The sequence below is a fragment of the Palaemon carinicauda genome, chromosome 1, assembly GCF_036898095.1.
Source record: "Palaemon carinicauda isolate YSFRI2023 chromosome 1, ASM3689809v2, whole genome shotgun sequence".
Taxonomy (NCBI): domain Eukaryota; kingdom Metazoa; phylum Arthropoda; class Malacostraca; order Decapoda; family Palaemonidae; genus Palaemon; species Palaemon carinicauda.
Window position 1 is genome coordinate 303,006,075 of NC_090725.1, and position 19,133 is coordinate 303,025,207.

At 42.4% G+C, this 19,133-nt stretch overlaps 1 protein-coding gene across 4 annotated transcripts in view; it reads right to left on the minus strand.

The window, feature by feature from the left end:
• The window catches only part of LOC137658387 (leukotriene A-4 hydrolase), a 124,655-nt gene that overhangs the window by 87,948 nt on the left and 17,574 nt on the right, over positions 1–19,133 (minus strand). For all 4 annotated transcript variants that reach the window (XM_068393076.1, XM_068393092.1, XM_068393067.1 and 1 more), the window contains exons 2-3: positions 9,414–9,526; positions 3,776–3,915 (exon numbers count right to left, since the gene is read on the minus strand). In XM_068393076.1, coding sequence (XP_068249177.1) covers positions 3,776–3,915; positions 9,414–9,526 — 253 coding nt within the window. The remainder of the gene's footprint in view (positions 1–3,775; positions 3,916–9,413; positions 9,527–19,133) is intronic.

Sequence of the window (19,133 nt, forward strand, 5' to 3'; positions counted from 1 at the left end):
TTATTCTCATTCGCAATTCTTGGCGTGAACTCACTCTTATATTTTTCTGCTAATATGTTGCATATTTCCTTTTTTTCATTCGTTAGCCGTCCTTCAATTCTTAGAGGGCCTATTTCTATTCTCCCTTTATTCATCTTTTTTGCATAGGAGTAAAGTACTTTGGGGTTTCTTTTTATATTTTGAAGTGTCCTTTCTTCTAAGTCTCTTTTTTCATTTTCTTTCGACTGTATAATCTTTTGTTCTGCATTTTCTATCTTACATTTTATTTCAATCATTTTCCACACATTTTTTTCTTTTGCAAGATTTTTCTTCCACTTTCTAATTTTCTGAAATAAGATCCTTCTGTCTCTTGGTATGCACGTCTTTTGTTTATTGTTCTTTTTCGGTACATATTTATCAACAATTTTCTCCAGTATTTTGTACAGTATGTCCGTATGTACCTGTATATTATCACTTACAAATACATTTTTCCATTCTTTATTCAGTTCTTCATTTATTACTGACCATTTTATATTTTTACTGTAAAAATTATATTTTCCATATCCTTCCCAAAGTTTTGTGCTTTTATTAATTCTGCGATCACTTGCTTTGGAATGAACTATCAATTCTATGACATTGTGGTCTGAAATTCCCGTGTTATACCCTATTATTTCTTTAACATAATTCACCTTATTCACAAATACTAGATCTAGGACATTTTCCTTTCTTGTTGGAATGTGGTTTATTTGTTGCATATCTTGAAGCTTTTCAAATTGCCTCTTATCTTCTGCGCTACTATTACTCTCTTTTTTATATGTATACATACAACCACTTTCTTCTATCCGTTCTTTCCAATCCACGAAAGGAAAGTTAAAATCTCCGGATAGGAGTATATTCCAGTCTTTATGGTTTCTACATATATCATCTATTTTTTCTATTATTATGTCAAACTCCTTAGTATTTGGGGGTCTGTAAACTACAATATTCACTAGTTTTTCAAATTCAAATTCTACCGCAATCAATTCACATTCTGTGTTGCTGTATTTTTCACAGACTTTTCCTTGATTTATGTCTCTTCCATATATAGCGGTTCCCCCTTGATTCCTATTTTTTCTGTCTGATCTATAAGTTTGGAAACCCTTTATCTGGTCATCACTGCCCGTCTCTTGGGAATACCATGTTTCACTTATATTTAATATATCTATTTTTTCAATTTGGGTTAGTTCTTCTAGGCACTCTATTTTCCTTTTAGAGTTACTCGTGACTAAACCTTGTGCATTCATCACTATTATGGTTTGTGTTTCATCCCCATTATTTAATATTGGTAATAATATGGATTCTCCCATGCTTCCTTCCTGTTCTGATATGATCTTTTCTTCATTTCTCGGAATTCTGCCATTAAAAAATCCAACTTTTCTATTATATTTGTTCTTTCGCCTTCATATTTATTTTTGTGTGTATACCTGCAATTATCCCCATATCTGCACCAACCCCTAGCATTATAGATGCATTCTTTGTAGTTGGGCTCTATTTGTGCAGATTTGGGTTGAAAGGCCTTTTTTGGTGCATAGTGCGGTATATACGCGGCCTGCTTTTTTGTTTTTTTTTGTTTCATTTTTGCTTTCAATTTTCTTTTCAGTTTGCTGAGTTTTCTTACTCTCATTCATAGTTGCAGGATGCATATATCGACATTTTTTGTTGAAACTGCATCCTTTTCCTTCTTTTAGGGTTTTGCATATTTTTGGATGGAGATCTCTGCATTCGTCTCCATATCCGTCTAAATACACACATTTACCATATATTTCATAATTATGGCATATCTTTGGATGCTTGTAGTAGCATCTTTCACCAAATCTGCAATTCCCTCTTTTCAGCATATTACAGACTATATCTTTCTTTTCTTTTTTTTCTTGTTCTTGCTCTTCCCTAAAAGTATGTAGGTCCGGGTAGAGTCTCTTGGGTCTATTATTTGTTTCCATCTGATAATTTATTTCTTCATAAGTATGTTGTTGGATGGCATCATAAATTATATCAATGATTTCCTCTGCATCCTTACACATATCCTGTTCATTTTTCTCTTCTTCTTCTTCTTCTTCTTCTTCAACTATTTGCAGATTTAGTCTCGACTTAATTATATTTTCTATCCAGACTAAGCATGTTGAGCAGAATACCTTTGTGTCTCTATTTTTTATTTTTTGCTGTATTTCAGCACATGTAGGGTGTGTTGGAACATGGCAGGCATTACATTTTCTAATCAGTTGTTGAGGATTATTAATGGAATACCATATCTTACATGTATTACACCATTTTGGCATTCTTTTTCCCAATGCATCAATCAGCATATTCACCAAATTGGACTTGTTATTATTCTTTGATGGAATGTGTTGATTGATGTAGACTTTCTTTATAAGTCTCTTTATCACTTGGATCTTCTTTGGAATTTCTTCTATTATTTTGCTGATGTTTTCCGCAGATTTGTTCCAGTTTATTGGATTATATTGTTTCAATATGTCTGCGAATATTTTTCCGTCACACTGGTTGGAGTTACTAGTGACCTCTGTTATCAGACGGTCGAGCTCCTGTTTCGCCAACTCATGGAATTTGCTTTTGCTGACTCCAGCGATGTCTCTCCACGAGTTGCCTGTGTTATACAATGCCATCTTGATCAGATTTTTATTAATTCACAAGATAACTATCCTATGCCGACGTTTTATCCCACTTTTCTACCCTCAAACTAATCACCGACTATTCACGAAAACTTGTAGCTATATTTCACTCGATAGCCTTTTGTTATCCGCGTTAAATGAGGATATTTTTAGGGACTCAAGTGTTCACTCACCGGCACACAAATACAAAAGAGAGAGAGAGAGAGAGAGAGAGAGAGAGAGAGAGAGAGAGAGAGAGAGAGAGAGAGAGGAGAGAGAGAGGAGAGAGAGAGAGAGAGAGAGAGAGAGAGAGAGAGAGAGAGAGAGAGAGAGAGGAGAGAGAGAGAGAGAGAGAGAGGAGAGAGAGAGAGAGAGAGAGAGAGGTTAATATTGTAATGCATTCCCTTCCTCCAGCAATCCTTCAAAGAATACATAGAGGGGATGGCAACAACAACAGCCGAACGGAGGAGTATCCAAACGATGACGATTGGATATAAATACATTAAGAATGTTTTCATATATATATAAGAAAAACACAAGTTAAAAAGAAAGATTAATAGCAGTCCAAAATAGGGAGGAGGGAGAGCGGCAACAACCACTCTCCCTACGAGCCAAAAGCAACGTGAAGCACAGTCACGGGTGTGTGAGTGAGAGGGATAGCTAGCTAACCCCCCTACCCCTCACTAACTAGCCGAAGGGGTAGTTAACCCTCACTAAATTCTAATGGCTTGTCCTTTCAGCTTCACCGGAAGTACTGTAATACCCCTAAAACTAGCATTAGTTTGTACTCCAGTTACAGAACAACCATATATATGCAAGGCTGGAAAGAGAAAGAAATTTCAAAGATAAATTCCAAACCAAAAACTGACAAAGTTTCTAGCACAGAGGAACAAGTGTACTCTCTGACGGTTGAAATCCAACCGAGGTTACAGTGAACTACAGGGGAAGTTGTTGCCTTCCCACCGCCAGCAGAATAACTACCTTCAACTTGTTTACAACTCGTTAAGAGTTCTACCTGCTATATTCCAGCTTTACTGTTATAATGCTCCCGTAGTAAAGAACGATAGTTTGTATTTGTTTAAGAACAAATAGCACTGAATGGTTCAATGCTATACTTTAATCAAATAGGGTAAACAAATCATGATACTTACTGTTTCTTGCCAGAAGGTGATAGTGAAATTGTTAGGGCAGAGCCAAAATTTGGATGTGCATCTCCCATAGAATGCTGGAGGAGCTGGCCTGTCTCTTCATCTTTCACAGAGATGATTTTTATATCCCTGGTGTCTAGGATCTGCATAGAGAAAAATATACAAACTTAGCTATTATAAAATTATAAGTTATTGTTGTATCCCTTAATATAAATTATGACCATGATTACCATAATTACCAGATTTGTCATTATTTTCACCTCAAGGGTTTAGCCATTAAATGGGTTTTCCTATTGGATTTTCTCCTGTGTCTTTTTTGCCTGAATTTCCATCAGTTTAGATATTAATTTAAAAAAAAAATTTCCAATAAGCGGCCCTTCCTACGGGCGGTTTTCACCTCTTCTCACATGTTCAAAATGTTTACTAGACTGTATAGAGTAGTACAGTAAAGTATCAGTCTTATAGGCTTACTAAAAAGATTCTTATTTACCCATATTGTTACTCTTTTTCCTTACTGCTTTCTTAATATCTGCCTCACAAAGCAGTATATATGTCAGAGGTAGCAACTTTTCTACCATCATTCACCTCTCCTCTTCCACCATAGCATGGAATTCCTCTCTTCCTCCTTTTCCTCTCTTAAGCTTCTTAATACATTTCACAGACACTGGAAATTCCCTTATCCATTCACACTGTGTGTTTTGTCAAGTCCATTGGTTTGAAGTTCAAGCCCCAATCAAGCTAAAAAGCTTTCAGTAGTGTCTGCACAACCTCAACATCCTTGTGAGCCTGGGGCTCCCTGATTCTTGCTTGGGTGGAAAGGAAGCTTGGGCAATGACCATTCTCCTGTCCCTTGTATCTATCACTCATGAATGACCTTTAAACCTTTAAACCCTGAACATCTCCTGTTACATTCTATACATAGAATAAATTAATTCCTACACTCTATAGTGTCCCAAAGAATAAAATCTAAAAGTATTTACATCTTCAATAGTTAACAATTATCTGAGTGGTCTGGATAAAATCCTTACCAAAATAATTAAAGTATTAAATACTGATGTCATAGCCAAAACAAAGTTAATTATAACATTGACCTTCATAATAGTATAAATATTACATATATATTTCTATTTAAAATTTTTCAGCAATGAAAGTCAAGAAAAAACAATACTCAGATAGGGTTTACAACACTTCCTAGTTGACGTTCCTCAGATGAGGTTTACAACACTTCCTAGTTGACGTTAACTAAAATGTCAACGACACCAATCACAGATGATTTTCTACTTAGCCTGGTAGACTGCAGCATACAAATTTTGGAGATATTCAGAAAGTTGTTTCGCAGTTGATCTTGAAAAGTTTTTCTTTTGGAGGAGATGCTGGATAGTTTCCACCCGTGAAGTGAAAGGCAATGCACTTCGTCATGGAACTTCCTTATGTGTGGTCCTCGTAACAGGTTTCGCCATTCTGGAAGTTCTGTTGGACTTTCCGTGAGAAGCTCCATCAGGTCTGAATACCATTTGCTGCTGCCCACTTTGGAGCTAATAGCATTACTCTGACTCCCTGGTATGTCTGGACTATGTTCAGTGTCTGACGAATAAGTCAGAATGGTGAAAAGGCGTAAAAGCCTAGTCCATCCCATGGGTGCTGAAAGGCATCTCCCATCACTGCAGCTTGGTCTGAGACTGGAGAGCAATACACTGGGAGTTTGTGATTTAGGCGAGTGGCCAACATGTCCAGACACAGGGAACATCACAAAGAAAAAAGTCTCTTTGGTTCTAAAGGATGCAAAGACCATTCTGAACCAACTTCCCAGGGATAAACTGCGGCAAGAGGGAGATTGTTTGGGTCTGTGTCCACTTGATCATCACTACTGCATAGCAGGAGAGAGGCTGTGCCTCCTTGCTTGGAAATATAGTTCACTACCGTGGAGTTGTCGCTCATCAGCACCATGGATTGAACTTCCAGTCTCTGAGAAGTGGAGTAATGCTAGTTGCACTTCTTTCATCTCTAGGAAATTGATGTGAAAGGCCTTGTCCTCTTTTGACCATAGGCCCGAGATTTGCTCCCTTCCCGGGCAAGCAACATCTGAGAACTGAAAGAATTGCTGAGACGGAGCCAGAAGTGGCGTTTCCGGGGGGCACCATGCCCTGCCTAGAGGGAGCCTCTGTGACTGCGCCCTCTTCATCCGGATATCCTCTCTGACGAAAGGTAGGTCTGGGGGCTTGCCTCTTGGGACGTTTGTGAATATGTTGGAGGCCGAAGTCGTCTTTGCTGAGGAACTGGCTTAAAAAGCAAGTTCCTTAGCTTCTGCTGGGGGACAGGCAACACTGGTGCCTCTGCCCTTCTTATCATAGGAGCTTATCCTAACCTCTAGAACTTCTCTTTTTCTGATGCAAAAGAAATTCTATGTCTTTAGCCCCAGATTAAGTGATTGCTTAAAGCCATATTCTTCCCTTGAGTTCTCTGTTACCACAGAACGGAATTCTGCTCCAGACCAGTGGTTTAGCCATGAGTAGGGTTTGGATTGTAGACATAGCTGCTACCTCCATGTTTGCCATTTCGGGACCTGAAAAGATGGAGAGGAGGTTAGAAAACTTATCAACTGGTACCAGGTTAGCAACACCAGCATGCATAGGGAGTGGGCTCTGAAAGGCACCAGTGTACATAAAATTTGGCGAAAGGGCTAAGGACGGGGGCTTTGAGAACCTGCTGGCCTTGAGGCAGTTTTCAGATGCTGATACTTGTGTATTAAGCAGCTCTAATGTATCTTCAGTGATGGGTAGACAAAGCCACATCAAACCTGTGTCTGGGGCTTTAAGATTAAGGGATGATTGAATTAATTGTGCACCGTCTGTTAGTGGTTTAAAGGGCTCATCCAATCCATCTAAAAAACAGATGAGGCTCATAATCTTAATAAATTGTGAGGCTCCTGAGCCAGACATTGGGACCTGGACGGGGGACTACATCAGCTGAGCCAGTGCTTGCATGCGCAGAAAGGTTCTCCGGAGAGTCATTACTAGTGATACTGTAATGTCATTGTCCGGTTGTTCCACTTTTGGGATGCTTGATTGTTCTGTTTTAACAGTTATAGCTTGGTTCTTCTTCCTCAAATGTCATCCCTTTCCCTTGTGTCATTCATACTGTGATGGGAATAGGAGACTGAGAAGGAACAGGAGGAGTCTAGCTCAATCCCGTTATAAGAGCATTCGCCTCTAGCAACTGAGTGCGAGACGGAAGAATTGAATCTCTCTCTAAACTCGATCTTTGATGAGTGAAAGAATTCCCTGTAGGCTAGCATCTTGGATGCCTACGGCATGAGCCTTGCCTAAGATGTCTCACAAAGGTAACCTCATCTGTGCCAGATAGAGGTGTAACTCGTGGGAAAGGGTGGCTTGCCTCTTCCCCCTCTCAGAGGTTAAGTTTGATAACTAGTTTAGACTTGATGGCCTGACTAACCCACGTAGGAGTTGCCTCACGCACAGGGATGGCTGCGTATAATATGACGTCATAACGCCTAGGGACAAAAGCGCATACAGACTTGTTAAGCTGAACGTTCAGCTTGGCCGAGTTGTTGATATACAAAATTCAGGGAATTAAAGAGGGCATTGTTACACAACTTTTTTGCACTAGTAGATTTAGCTGTAGACAATTGTTTAGAGCAGCTTGGTGTTGCCAAGTCTTAGGGTGTGGACGCAGCCAAAGCAGTCTGTCTACCCATGTAATAAAGTGATAACAAGTCTTGTATTGGGTACCAGGAACTTTTAAGAGGAGATCGATGCCGAGGACCCCTGGGCATATGAGGTAAGCGTTGCTCGTTTGAAAGACCTGGAGACTAATATTAAAGGTCTTTCAATAAGGCTGCTTTTGTAGGAAGGGAATCTGACATGTAAGGTTCCCCACTAAACACTCGTAGGAGGTGAGGGAGATCTAAGCATAACAGGGTGAATAGGGACTGATGGTACTGATATTGAATCTGGTTCTGGGAGTGTAGTGGCTGTAGCCAAAGGATCCGCTACAAGTACTGGTTCGAGCTCATACTGTACATTATCAGCACTAGGTGATAAAACATCGACAGTTTTGATGGGCATTGCCATCTGTGACTGGAGCCTCAGTGGGTTCATAACACGAAGGACCTGGTTAGAGGATAGCTTTTGTCACAAATTAAATTTTAGTTTCTTGTCACAGCTGGCAGAAGACGCAGGAGAACAATTTCGCTTGAATCGTTTCGAGACGAGAACATCATCTCTCCCACTAGGTGGATGGCAACTTCCTACAGTACTCGCATGACGATTCCAATTAGTATCTCTTACCAAAGCAAGAGCGACAAACTGTGCAGATCAACTTCACCCCGGCTCAGAAAGGGGCGTCCATCACAGCCAGCGCATGAACACATTATTTAACTAGCTAGTCATAACACACTCACTTGTAACTCACAAATAATGATAGAAATGCAAGTGACAATGAATATTAAAGACACAAAAGGCACAAGCACTAAGCACAACAGTATAAGGGTAATCGAGGCTGTACAGTATTAGGATATCTGATCAGAGAGAGAAAGTGAGGTACGTCCTCTTAACTTTGTAGTGCAGTGTCATGTACAGGTGACCTATGCTGCATGTGCAGTAGTTACTTAGCAACAATAAGAATGATGAAATCAAACACTTTTTCTTTGATTGTCTGGTCATAGAGAAAAAGAGACAAAGAGTAACGCATATAAATGACTCGGAAGTTTGTATCCACGTAGGAATGGTGCAAGTCGACCTGCCAAAAACAGCGATCACTTGTGAGTGTTACCTTAGCTAATTAAGCGGTTCTGTAGTGATAATACTGAACATATATCACAGTGATATGCACTACAGTATCAGCGAGTGTTGTTAGATAGGAACAACAGTGTTTTGTTGTTACTGTATGCATTACAGGAACAGTATGTATAAGTCTGGCAATGACTTGTGTTAAATGTATCGTAGTCTTACTGTGTACGTAGTACACGCATGTAATGCACTGTATTCTTATCGAAATGTGTTCATCCATTAACACAATACTTATACAGTACTGTGATAGAAACCAAATAAAAACAATATTAGGCAGTACAGGGTTGTGGTGGCCTGGTGGTAGCATCCTTGCCTGGTGATTGCCAGCCTGGGGTTCGAGTCCCGCTCAAACTCGTTAGTTCCCTTGATAGCTGCAACCTAACCATCCTTGTAAGCTAAGGATGAGGGGTTTGGGGGAGCCTATAGGGCTATCTGCTGAGTCATCAGCAGCCATTACCTGGCCCTCCTTGGTCCTAGCTTGGGTGGAGAGGGGGCTTGGGCACTGATCATATGTAATATGTTCAATCTCTAGGGCATTGTCCTGCTTGCTAGGGCAATATCACTTCCCCTTGCCTCTGCCATTCATGAGCTGCCTTTAAAGACAGTGGGTTACTTAGTGTGGTAACCATCTGCACATAGGCAATGGGCAGTGAGATGGTAAGTTAGGAGTTAACACACCCTGGGGCAGGAGGTATTCGCAGATTCTCGCTTTTCGCACTTGTCTCTGTTACCCAATCCCTTGGAATAAGGAGGGCTGAATATACAGCATACCACTTTATATGCTATCTAACATTAATACCACAACTAAATGATAATTACACAAATAAACTTACCAAGTGGGAGGCATCCGTCAATTGTTCTGCTGTGAGCGTAACAAAGCCCGAGATGATTTTTCGAGAAAAGTCTACATTCCACTTCAGATGTACAGAAACTACCTTTACGTCATCTGAAAAATTATACCTCTAAGTTAATATAGAATCTAGGTTTTATTTCTAATTGATAACCATTTATTGTGATTAGTGAAACTGAAATCTTACAAAAATAATAATTCTAATCACTTTGATACAGTGAAGTAATGGGTATTTAAAGATATTTAGTTACCTTATACCCATTCCAAATTTAAGTTCACCATAATCAGCAATCCTACAAAAAAACTTTGTACTGTATAAATATATATACACATACTGTACGTACTGTATACAGTACAGTATATGTGTTGCATGTATATACAGTATATATAAAATCATAAATGTTTAAAATCATTTGTACTTTTCTAAACTATATAAACCAGAGTCCTATACTATAGGAGAATAGAAAACAGCAAAGCTAGAACAAGGAAGTTAAAATTATAACGAAGTGTAAACAACCAAAAGGTAATTACCTATCCGTAGCGGAGAGGCGACCACCTCACTACTGGGTCAGAGACAATTCGGTTAGATCGAAGCCTAAGCCTTTCTAGGGGGCTGGTGATGGCAGGCAAGTTTGATCAAATGACTTAGGTTTGTAATTAGAAAAAATAACAAATTTGGAAATAATTTCTATTTTTCCTAACATACAAACCTGGAGCTATTCATTAGGGTATTACTTTCGGCACAGCTGTAAGATGAGCCATGATAATTTTAGTGAGGGATAACTACCCCATCCGCTAGTTAGCGGGTGGGGGGTGGGGTAGACTGGCTACTCCGCTCACTCACACCTCTCGGCTGAGTAACCACTTTGCTTTATGGCAGGACTTCTCGGGGGACAGGGTGGCGGGCCAGTTTGTATTAATAGCTCCAGGTTTGTATGTTAGGAAAAATACAAATTATTTCCAAATTTTTTATTTGTTCCGACACAGATACAAACCTTCGCTATTTATTAGGGTGACTTACTCTTAGGAGGGAGGAAGTCCTCACCAACTGGCCTTGGTCATGACCCGGGGTCCTCTCTATTTCGATCTGAGATCGATAGTAGAAGGGACCCTACCCTCGCTAAAATCAAGTGCCGATATGAGGTAATGCACTAATAGCGGCCTGCAGAAGCTTGTGTTTGAGTGGAACTAACAGTGTGACTTGTCTTTAACATAGGAACTCGAGTACAGAACCTATTGTTCTTAAAGACTTACCCAATACCCTCCCTCTAAAAGGTATTGGGGACATAACAAAGTATTCTTCTATATTTAGGAGGCACAAGGGAAATGTGCCTTACCTGCAGCGAGGTGAGATCAGCTATGCTGAGGCTTGCGGAGCTGTTTTCCACAGAGGGGAGAAGGTGAAAGGAAGAAAGGAGCCCGGCATTCCTATTCATTCACCCCAGACTAATCCAGGTAGCCTCAGCCCTCAAACCCTCTGCTACTTGTCCATCAAGGAGCCTGAGGTGTTTAAACCATTTGTTGTGCGACCACCACAGGACCAATGGAAAAGGTCTCCATGTTCTTGTGGGTTACGTCTTTGCAGGTAGAGGGCCGTGAAGGTCGATTGACGCTTCCACATGCCCACTTAAAGTATCTGCACCAGAGAGTAGTTTCTTGAACGCCAGGATGCAGCAACGCCAGTGACGTTACGAGCTCTGGGTCTTAGGATGGAGGAGAGTCTAGATTAAGAGTAACCTCAATTGCCTTCAGACACACGGGGGCGAGCTGGTATCGTTCTTTTAAGGTAACCTCACAGACTCCTCACTGGGTAAAATCCCAGTTGATGGGTTTCCGGTTACTGAACGAAGACTCTTCATTCGAAATGGGCTGCACCTAGGGTACAGCATACTCGGATTTGAGTCTTGGCAATCCACTCAGGGACGCCGCTGAGGATTACTTCTCCCCGACTCCTAGGGTAGGAGACATCAGAGGTTGGATCATACAACACACTAACTCTCTTGGTCAAAAGCCTAAGTGAGTAGAAAGGGCGTCTTCTGTGTAAGGAAGCGATCTGCTGCTGGGCCTAAGGTTCGTGGAGAGGGGACTTCAGAGACTGAAGGACCCAAACCGCGTTCCCAGGAGGAGGTTGAGATCCGATGGGGGACAAGTTATCTCACACTTGCATAAGTAAAGGCATCGATGGGAGAGAATCCCTTTCCACGACATCAGTCACTAAGGACCGAACACTTCGCCTGGAAGACCGATGCTGAAAAGTGTCTGAGGAGCCTAGACATCTTTTCCTTAACCTGTTGCGAAAGGCCTCTCTCAGAGGGGTGGTGTAGGATCGTCCAAGGCGAGAAGTCGAAGCAAAGCTACGGTTTAGGAAAGTGTTAGCATGTGGCTGCTTGGAAGATCGTGCCGTGGAGGAAGATCCCTTGGAACTCCGTCAGGAGCTCTAGAAGGTCCAAGAACCATTCTGCGGGTTGCCATAGCGAAGCTATTGGAGCTCCATCAGGGGCTGCAGAAGGTCTGGGAACCATTCTGTGGGATGCCATAGCGAAGCTATTGGAGTCATTGATAAGATCCTGCTTATCCTGACTTGGCTGAGGACTTTTTCACCAGACCGAATGGGGGGAAAAAACAAGTTAAGATTTTGTTGGATACAAGATGATTTCAAGATACTAGGAGCCCACTATCTGGGTGGTTTTGCAAGCACATTTCTATACCAGGAATGACGCGAGCAAATGGGGGCAGCTAGTTATCCTCTGTCCATCTGAGGCTTCGTACCGCTAGATGGTTCTCTAAGAGAGGTGAATGCTTGTACCTTCCTGAATCGGGGTCAACAGACGAGGATGGAATGGTATGGCATATTCCCCCCCCCCTCTCTCTCTCTCTTTTGATGCATTATAGAAAACATCAGGTTCAGAAGGGAAGACGAGAAGACAGGATTTGCAGAAGCTCTCGTCTGCCACCCATCATCCGCGGATTGTCCAGCGGTGGGGGGGGGGGGAGTGCATAGTAATAAACACACCTCGAGATGATGTTGAGACGTGTAATTAATTGCACGTTCTTGCAACGAAGGGGCACAGCCTGTTCTCCCTCCAACTGCCACTAATCCAGTGTGGTTGGCAGAATAAGACCGATACCAAACGGTAAACCAGTTAATCAGTACAGCTTATGTTATAATAGCGAATCTCCATAGATTGCTTTCCGGACAAGAGACTGTACGGTAATCACCGAACTCGTCCAACCAAACCCAAGAGGGGATTGAGACGTATCTTCAATCTATTGTTGGGTGGGTAAAGAGCATAAGTCTACTACGGAGTAGTAACACCGAACTGTGCGTATGACAAGCATACATGCATGCGTAGTTTGACTTAAAAGTCTTGTCCGGAACTCAGTTGGAGAACTTTGGAAACGTTCGTAACAGAGGTTTTCCTTCCTAGGACAAAAAACGTTCGTACTTCTCCGTCTCCTATCGGTAAACTAGCATTTACATTAAATGTTCCCTACTAGGGAACAGATATGCTCATGAGAAGTTTCCTGCCAAAGCCTTTGTAGGAGACTAAGACTTCCGATCGGGGGAAAGGAAAAAATGCCTATAAGGAAGCAGAACGTAAATGCCGTATGTCTGGTTACAGGAAAGTAGCCAAGCAGTGTACTGAATAATGATATTTTAATTATAAAATAAATTTTTGAATATACTTACCCGGTGAATATATAATAGCTGCAACTCTGTTGCTCGACAAACACATACATAAAAAACTCGCGAGCGATCGCTATGCAGGTTGCGGGTGTGCCCACCAGCACCAACTGTCGGCCAGATACCACTCTCGGATGTAAACAAAACCTTCAATTTCTTCTCATCCCACTGCGTCTCTATTGGGGAGGAAGGGAGGGTCATTTAATTTATATATTCACCGGGTAAGTATATTCAAAAATTGATTTTATAATTAAAATATCATTTTTAAATATTTAACTTAGCCGGTGAATATATAATAGCTGATTCACACCCAAGGAGGTGGGTAGAGACCAGAGTTAATTATGTTTACAGCGTATAAGCTAAGAGTTTTTTCATTTTGGCAGTTATCAATATAACAAAACCAAAATAAATAGGTACCTGGTGAGGAAGTTGACTTAGACGATTACTCTGCCTTGTAAGTCTGTCTTCCTCACGGAGCCCAGCGATCCTCTTAGGATGCTGAAAGACTCCCAGGAGCTGAAGTATCAAGGGCTGCAACCCATACAACAGGACCTCATCAAACCCCTAATCTGGGCGCTCTCAAGAAATGACTTTGACCACCCGCCAAATCAATCAGGATGCGAAAGGCTTCTTAGCCTTCCGAACAACCCATAAAACAATATTAAAAACATTTCAAGAGACAGATTAAAAGGATATTGGAATTAGGGAAGTGTAGTGGTAGAACCCTCACCCACTACTGCACTCGCTGCAACGAATGGACCCAGTGTGTAGCAGTCCTCGTAAAGAGTCTGGACATCTTTTAAGTAAAATGACGCGAACACTGACTTGTTTCTCCAAGAAGTCGCGTCCATAATACTTTGCAGAGATTTATTTTGCTTGAAGGCCACGGAGGTTGCTATATCTCTAACTTCGTGCGTCTTAACCTTAAGCAAACATCGGTCTTTCTCATTCAAGTGAGAATGAGCTTCTCGTATTAAAAAAATCTGATAAAATATGACAAAGAATTCTTTGACATAGGCAATGAAAGTTTCTTAACTGAGCACCATAATGCCTCAGATTTCCCTCGTAATGACTTAGTACGAGCTAAATCGAACTTAAGAGCTCTAACAGGACATAATACTCTTTCCAGTTCGTTGCCTACGATCTCTGATAAGCAAGGAATATCAAAAGATTTAGGCCAAGGACGAGAAGGCAGTTCATTTTTGGCCAGGAAACCAAGTTGAAGTGAACAAGTGGCTTTTTTCTGTAGAAAAGCCGATGTTCTTACTGAAGGCATGAAGTTCACTGACCCTTTAAGCCGAAGCCAAGCACACTAGGAAAAGTGTCTTGAGGGAGAGATCCTTCAGGGAGGCTGAATGTAATGGCTCAAACCTGTCTAACATGAGGAACCTTAGGACCACGTCTAAGTTCCATCCAGGAGTTGCCAAACGACGTTTCTTAGAGGTCTCGAAAGACTTAAGGAGATCTTGGAGATCTTTATTGTTGGAAAGATCTAAGCCTCTATGTCGAAAGACCGAAGCCAACATGCTCCTGTAGCCCTTAATCGTGGGAGCTGAAAGGGAGCGAACCTTTCTCAGATGTAAAAGAAAATCTGCGATTTGGGCTACAGAGGTACTGGACGAGGACACAGATGCTGACTTGCACCAGTCTCGAAAGACTTCCCACTTCGACTGGTATACTCTAATGGTAGAAGCTCTCCTAGCTCTTGCAATCGCACCGACTGCCTCCTTCGAAAAACCTCTAGCTCTTGAGAGTCTTTCGATAGTGTGAAGGAAGACAGACGAAGAGCGGGGAGGCTTTGATGAACATTCTTTACGTGGGGCTGACGTAACAGATCTACCCTTAGAGGAAGACTTCTTGGAAAGTCTACCAGCCATTGAAGTACCTCGGTGAACCACTCTCTCGCGGGCCAGAGGGTAGCAACCAACGTCAACCTTGTCCCTCCGTGAGAGGCGAACTTCTGCAGTACCTTGTTGACTATCTTGAATGGTGGGAATGCAAATAAGTCCATAAAAGACCAATCCAGTAGAAACGCGTCTATTTAGATTGCTTCTGTATCTAGGACTGGAGAGCAAAAGATTGGTAACCTTTTGGTCAACGAGGAGGCAAAGAGGTCTATGGTTGGTTGACCCCAAGAAGCCCAAAGACTCTTGCCCACGTCCTTGTGGAGGGTCCATTCCGTGGGTATCACCTGACCCCTCCGACTGAGACAGTCTGCCAAGACGTTCAAGTCCCCCTGGATGAATCTCGTCAACAGGGAGATGCCTCGAATTCTAGACCATAAGAGAAGGTCCCTTGCGATCTCGAGCAGCGTGAAGGAGTGTGTGCCTCCTTGCTTGGAGATGTACGCCAAAGTTGTGGTGTTGTCTGAGTTGACCTCTACCACTTAGTTTCGAAGACGCTTCCCAATATCATCAAGGCCAAGTGGACTGCTAATAGCTCCTTGCCGTTGATGTGCATGCTCTTCTGACTTGAGGTCCACAGACCAGCGCATTCCCGACCGTCCAGGGTCGCACCCAACCCAAACCCGACGCGTCTGAGGACAACACGTGGTTTGGGTTCTTGACTGCTAGGGATAGTCCCTCTCTCAGACTGATATTGCTGTCCCACCATTTCAGGCATGCCTTTATTGGTTCGGAGACTGGGAATGATACCGTCTCTAATGTCTTGTCCTAGTTCCAGTGAGAGGCTAGATGGAACCGGAGAGGCAGAAGGGGTAGTCTCCCTAGTGAGACAAACTGCTCCAGGGATGAGAGAGTCCCTACGAGACTGTTCCAACTCCTGACTGAATAAACGTTTTCTTTTCAGCATTAGTTGGACTTCGAGCAGGGCTTGACTGCGAATCTCCATCCCCAAAAATAGAATAATCTGGGATGGGATCAGTTGGGACTTTTAGGTTGACCACAAGTCCCAACTCCCTGGCCAGACTCAACGTCCAATGTAGATCCTGCAGACAGTGAAGGCTGGACGTAGCTCTGAGAAGCCAGTCGTCCAAGTACAGGGAGGTTCGGATCCCCGATAGCTCGAAACTGGTACCCCACATTCCTGTAAACAAACCTCAGAAACGGTTGGGAATCCGGGTGTATAGGAATGTGGAAGTATGCCTCCTGAAGGTCGAGAGAGACCATCCAGTCGCCTTCCATAAATGCTGTCAAGACAGCCTGGAAGACTTCATCGTGAAGTTTGTCTTGACAATGAACACATTGAGCGCACTTGCCTCTTACGTACTCCTGCAGTGAACATGGCTGCCAAATCATGGAGCCATCCCTGAGGGACTTGTTCCTGCAGAGAACATTGGAGCCATCCCTGAAAGCCTTGTTTATGCATGACATAATTGTACAGCAAAACTTCAAAGGCTCGAAAACAGCTGTGAAGTTGACCTGTAAAATCTTGGAGCGTCTCATGGCCAGGCGCCAGGGAGAGTCTATGAGGTTTGAGAAGTCTACCTGGGCAGAGGCAGGAACTCCCAAGCCGAGAACTTCTCTCGTGTCATATCAGACTCTCGCTCTATAAGCCAGTTTAAAAGAAGGGAGAGCAAAGGCTGTATCCCCCAAACTCCTCCTGGTGATAAACCAGTCGCCTAGCAAACGTAAAGCTCTCTAGGAGAGCGAGAGAGCACTAGCTTATAAAACAACGGCTTTGAAGTAGCTAGGCCTAGTGTAAGCTCTGACGTTTAGGCGAACGAGGAGCAGCAGTTACAAAAAGATCCGGACAAAGATCCTTAAAAATCAGCATGATTTATTTAAAGTCCATAGAGGGCTAAGCAGCTTTAGGCTCCTCTCCGTCTGACAGAGTCCTCAAGGGAATATCAGTAGGAGGGGGAACAGCAACTTCCTTATCTGAAGGAACCTTGTCCGATAATAGCTGAGTCTCAAGCAAGGGAGAGACCTACCGTGGTGGCAATGCTTTACAAGCAGAGTCCACACGCACTGGTGCATTAGTATCGGACCAGGACGCAACGTCATGTAACTGCTTGACAGTCTGTGAACTGTCAACAACAACAGGTGCGAGAGACCAGGACGCAACGACATGTAACTGCTTGACAGTCTGTGAACTGTCAACAACAACAGGTGCGTGAGGACGCACAGCGTCCACTCGAGACTGCTTTGACCGCCTAGACTGAGCAGTCAAACAACTCTAGAATGCGGAGGTTGACGCTCAGCGTCAAAACAAGTCAACTCCGATTGTTAGCGAACGTCCTGAACGTCAACAGGAGCATCAGCAAGTGGCCTAACGTCCAAATGTGGCTGAAAATCCACACGAGACCGCATCGAGTGTGGTTCTAAACAACCTGACTGACGTGACTTAGCTACGCCAACGTCAACAGGACGCACAAAGGAACGTTAGGGTGGCTGAAAGCCAGGATCTCGATGAGATAAACGGCTAGGCTCAACGGACTTATCGGCAGAATAGTCTTCCATAAGGGAGGCAAGCTTATTCTGCATGTCTTGCCGTACAACCCATTTAGGATCAACGGAAATGGTTGCGGTAAGAGACGAGGGTAACGTCTGTGACCGCAAAACCTTGCCAACAAAAAGACTCTCGGAGTCTGTGTTACGCTTTTGTTAGGCGGCGAGTAGTCTTCCGATGACTGCATAGGGTCAGAGCTGTCCTAATGGCTACAACCAGGACGCTGGACCTGTCCTGAAAGGACTGACTTTCGCTTAAGGGCCTCGAAACCTTGTTTCAGGTTTCTTATGCGAAAAGCCTTCGGATGACGAGGAGAAAATCGTCTCTCTCGCCTTATGGTAGGGGTGATCTTGGTAAGATACACCCGATACCATAGAGTGAACGTCTGTTCGCTGATCAAGGCTTCTCGAACCCATAAGTCGTACGACATTACTTCTCCCCTGGGCTTGGGAGCTTGCAAGAGGTCCCGGACTAGGCGAACGACAGGCACGAACAGACGAACCCTCGGTCGCAACACTGATAACACTTTGCGCAATATCACTTTATCACTACGATTTTCTGTTTTGCACTTATTTCACTGAAAATCGAAACTTTTACTGATTTCTACCTGAAGCACGCAATTCTACCCTCATCAAAAGGTAGTAATTGCGAAATCATTCGTATAATGCAAGCACATTAATACCAGCAAAAAACAGTAAACATATTTTAAGATAAAAAATTCAGTGGCTGGGGAAGAGACTAAACACTAGTTCATTCAAAACTACGTTTTCAATCTCTCACCGTACATTGCCTGGGGACGAGAATAAAAAACTAAAAACGTTTTATCCTTTCTCCCCGTACAGAGACTAGGGACGAGAGTAACTCGAGAACAACGTTACCCGCTTGAACGGAACGTTTTCTCTCCTCTCTCTCCCTCCGTCTCTATCTTTCTCTCTCTCTTTCTCTCTTGATTTCGCACCTAAGAGAAGAGCCCACTTACGTTTCGTTATTTGACCAAAGGAAAAAACTGAAAGGTTTTTCAATTAAAAAGTTCCTTTAAAATAGAATTTAAAACATTTAAGCTTTGAAAGAAGAATGAACAAAACGTCAGAATCGATTTACTCTTTCTGCAAAGTGAAACCGTGATACTCTCTCTCTCTATCGTAACGATAGAACGCAAACTGCGTAGCATAAATAAACTAAACGTTAGTTCATCTTTGAAACAGTACGAAGACTATTCAAAGAAAATCTTTCATAAAATATCTATTAAAAAATATTCATTTAAAAAGTTTTAAATCATTAGCTCTTTAAAAGCTATTTACGATTGAAAGGGCTCAACGTTGTTTAACTTCGGTTTCCAAGTTAGGACCGCCTACTCTCAGGAAAGGTCGCATATAAACAAATCATTAAAATTTATTTTTATGTTTATTATAAATGGAAAGTTAATCGAAGAGGCCTAATAAAGGCGGTGAGATATAAAATATATAGAGGAAAATCTATAATTAATTTGTAACGTGATAAGATAATTGCTAAAAGCCTAAACACACTTCCGTCTAAGGGAAGGGTCGGCCATTTAAAAGTCAAAGAAAGTCCATACTCTCTTTGTCATCAAAAATTAAATCTATCCAA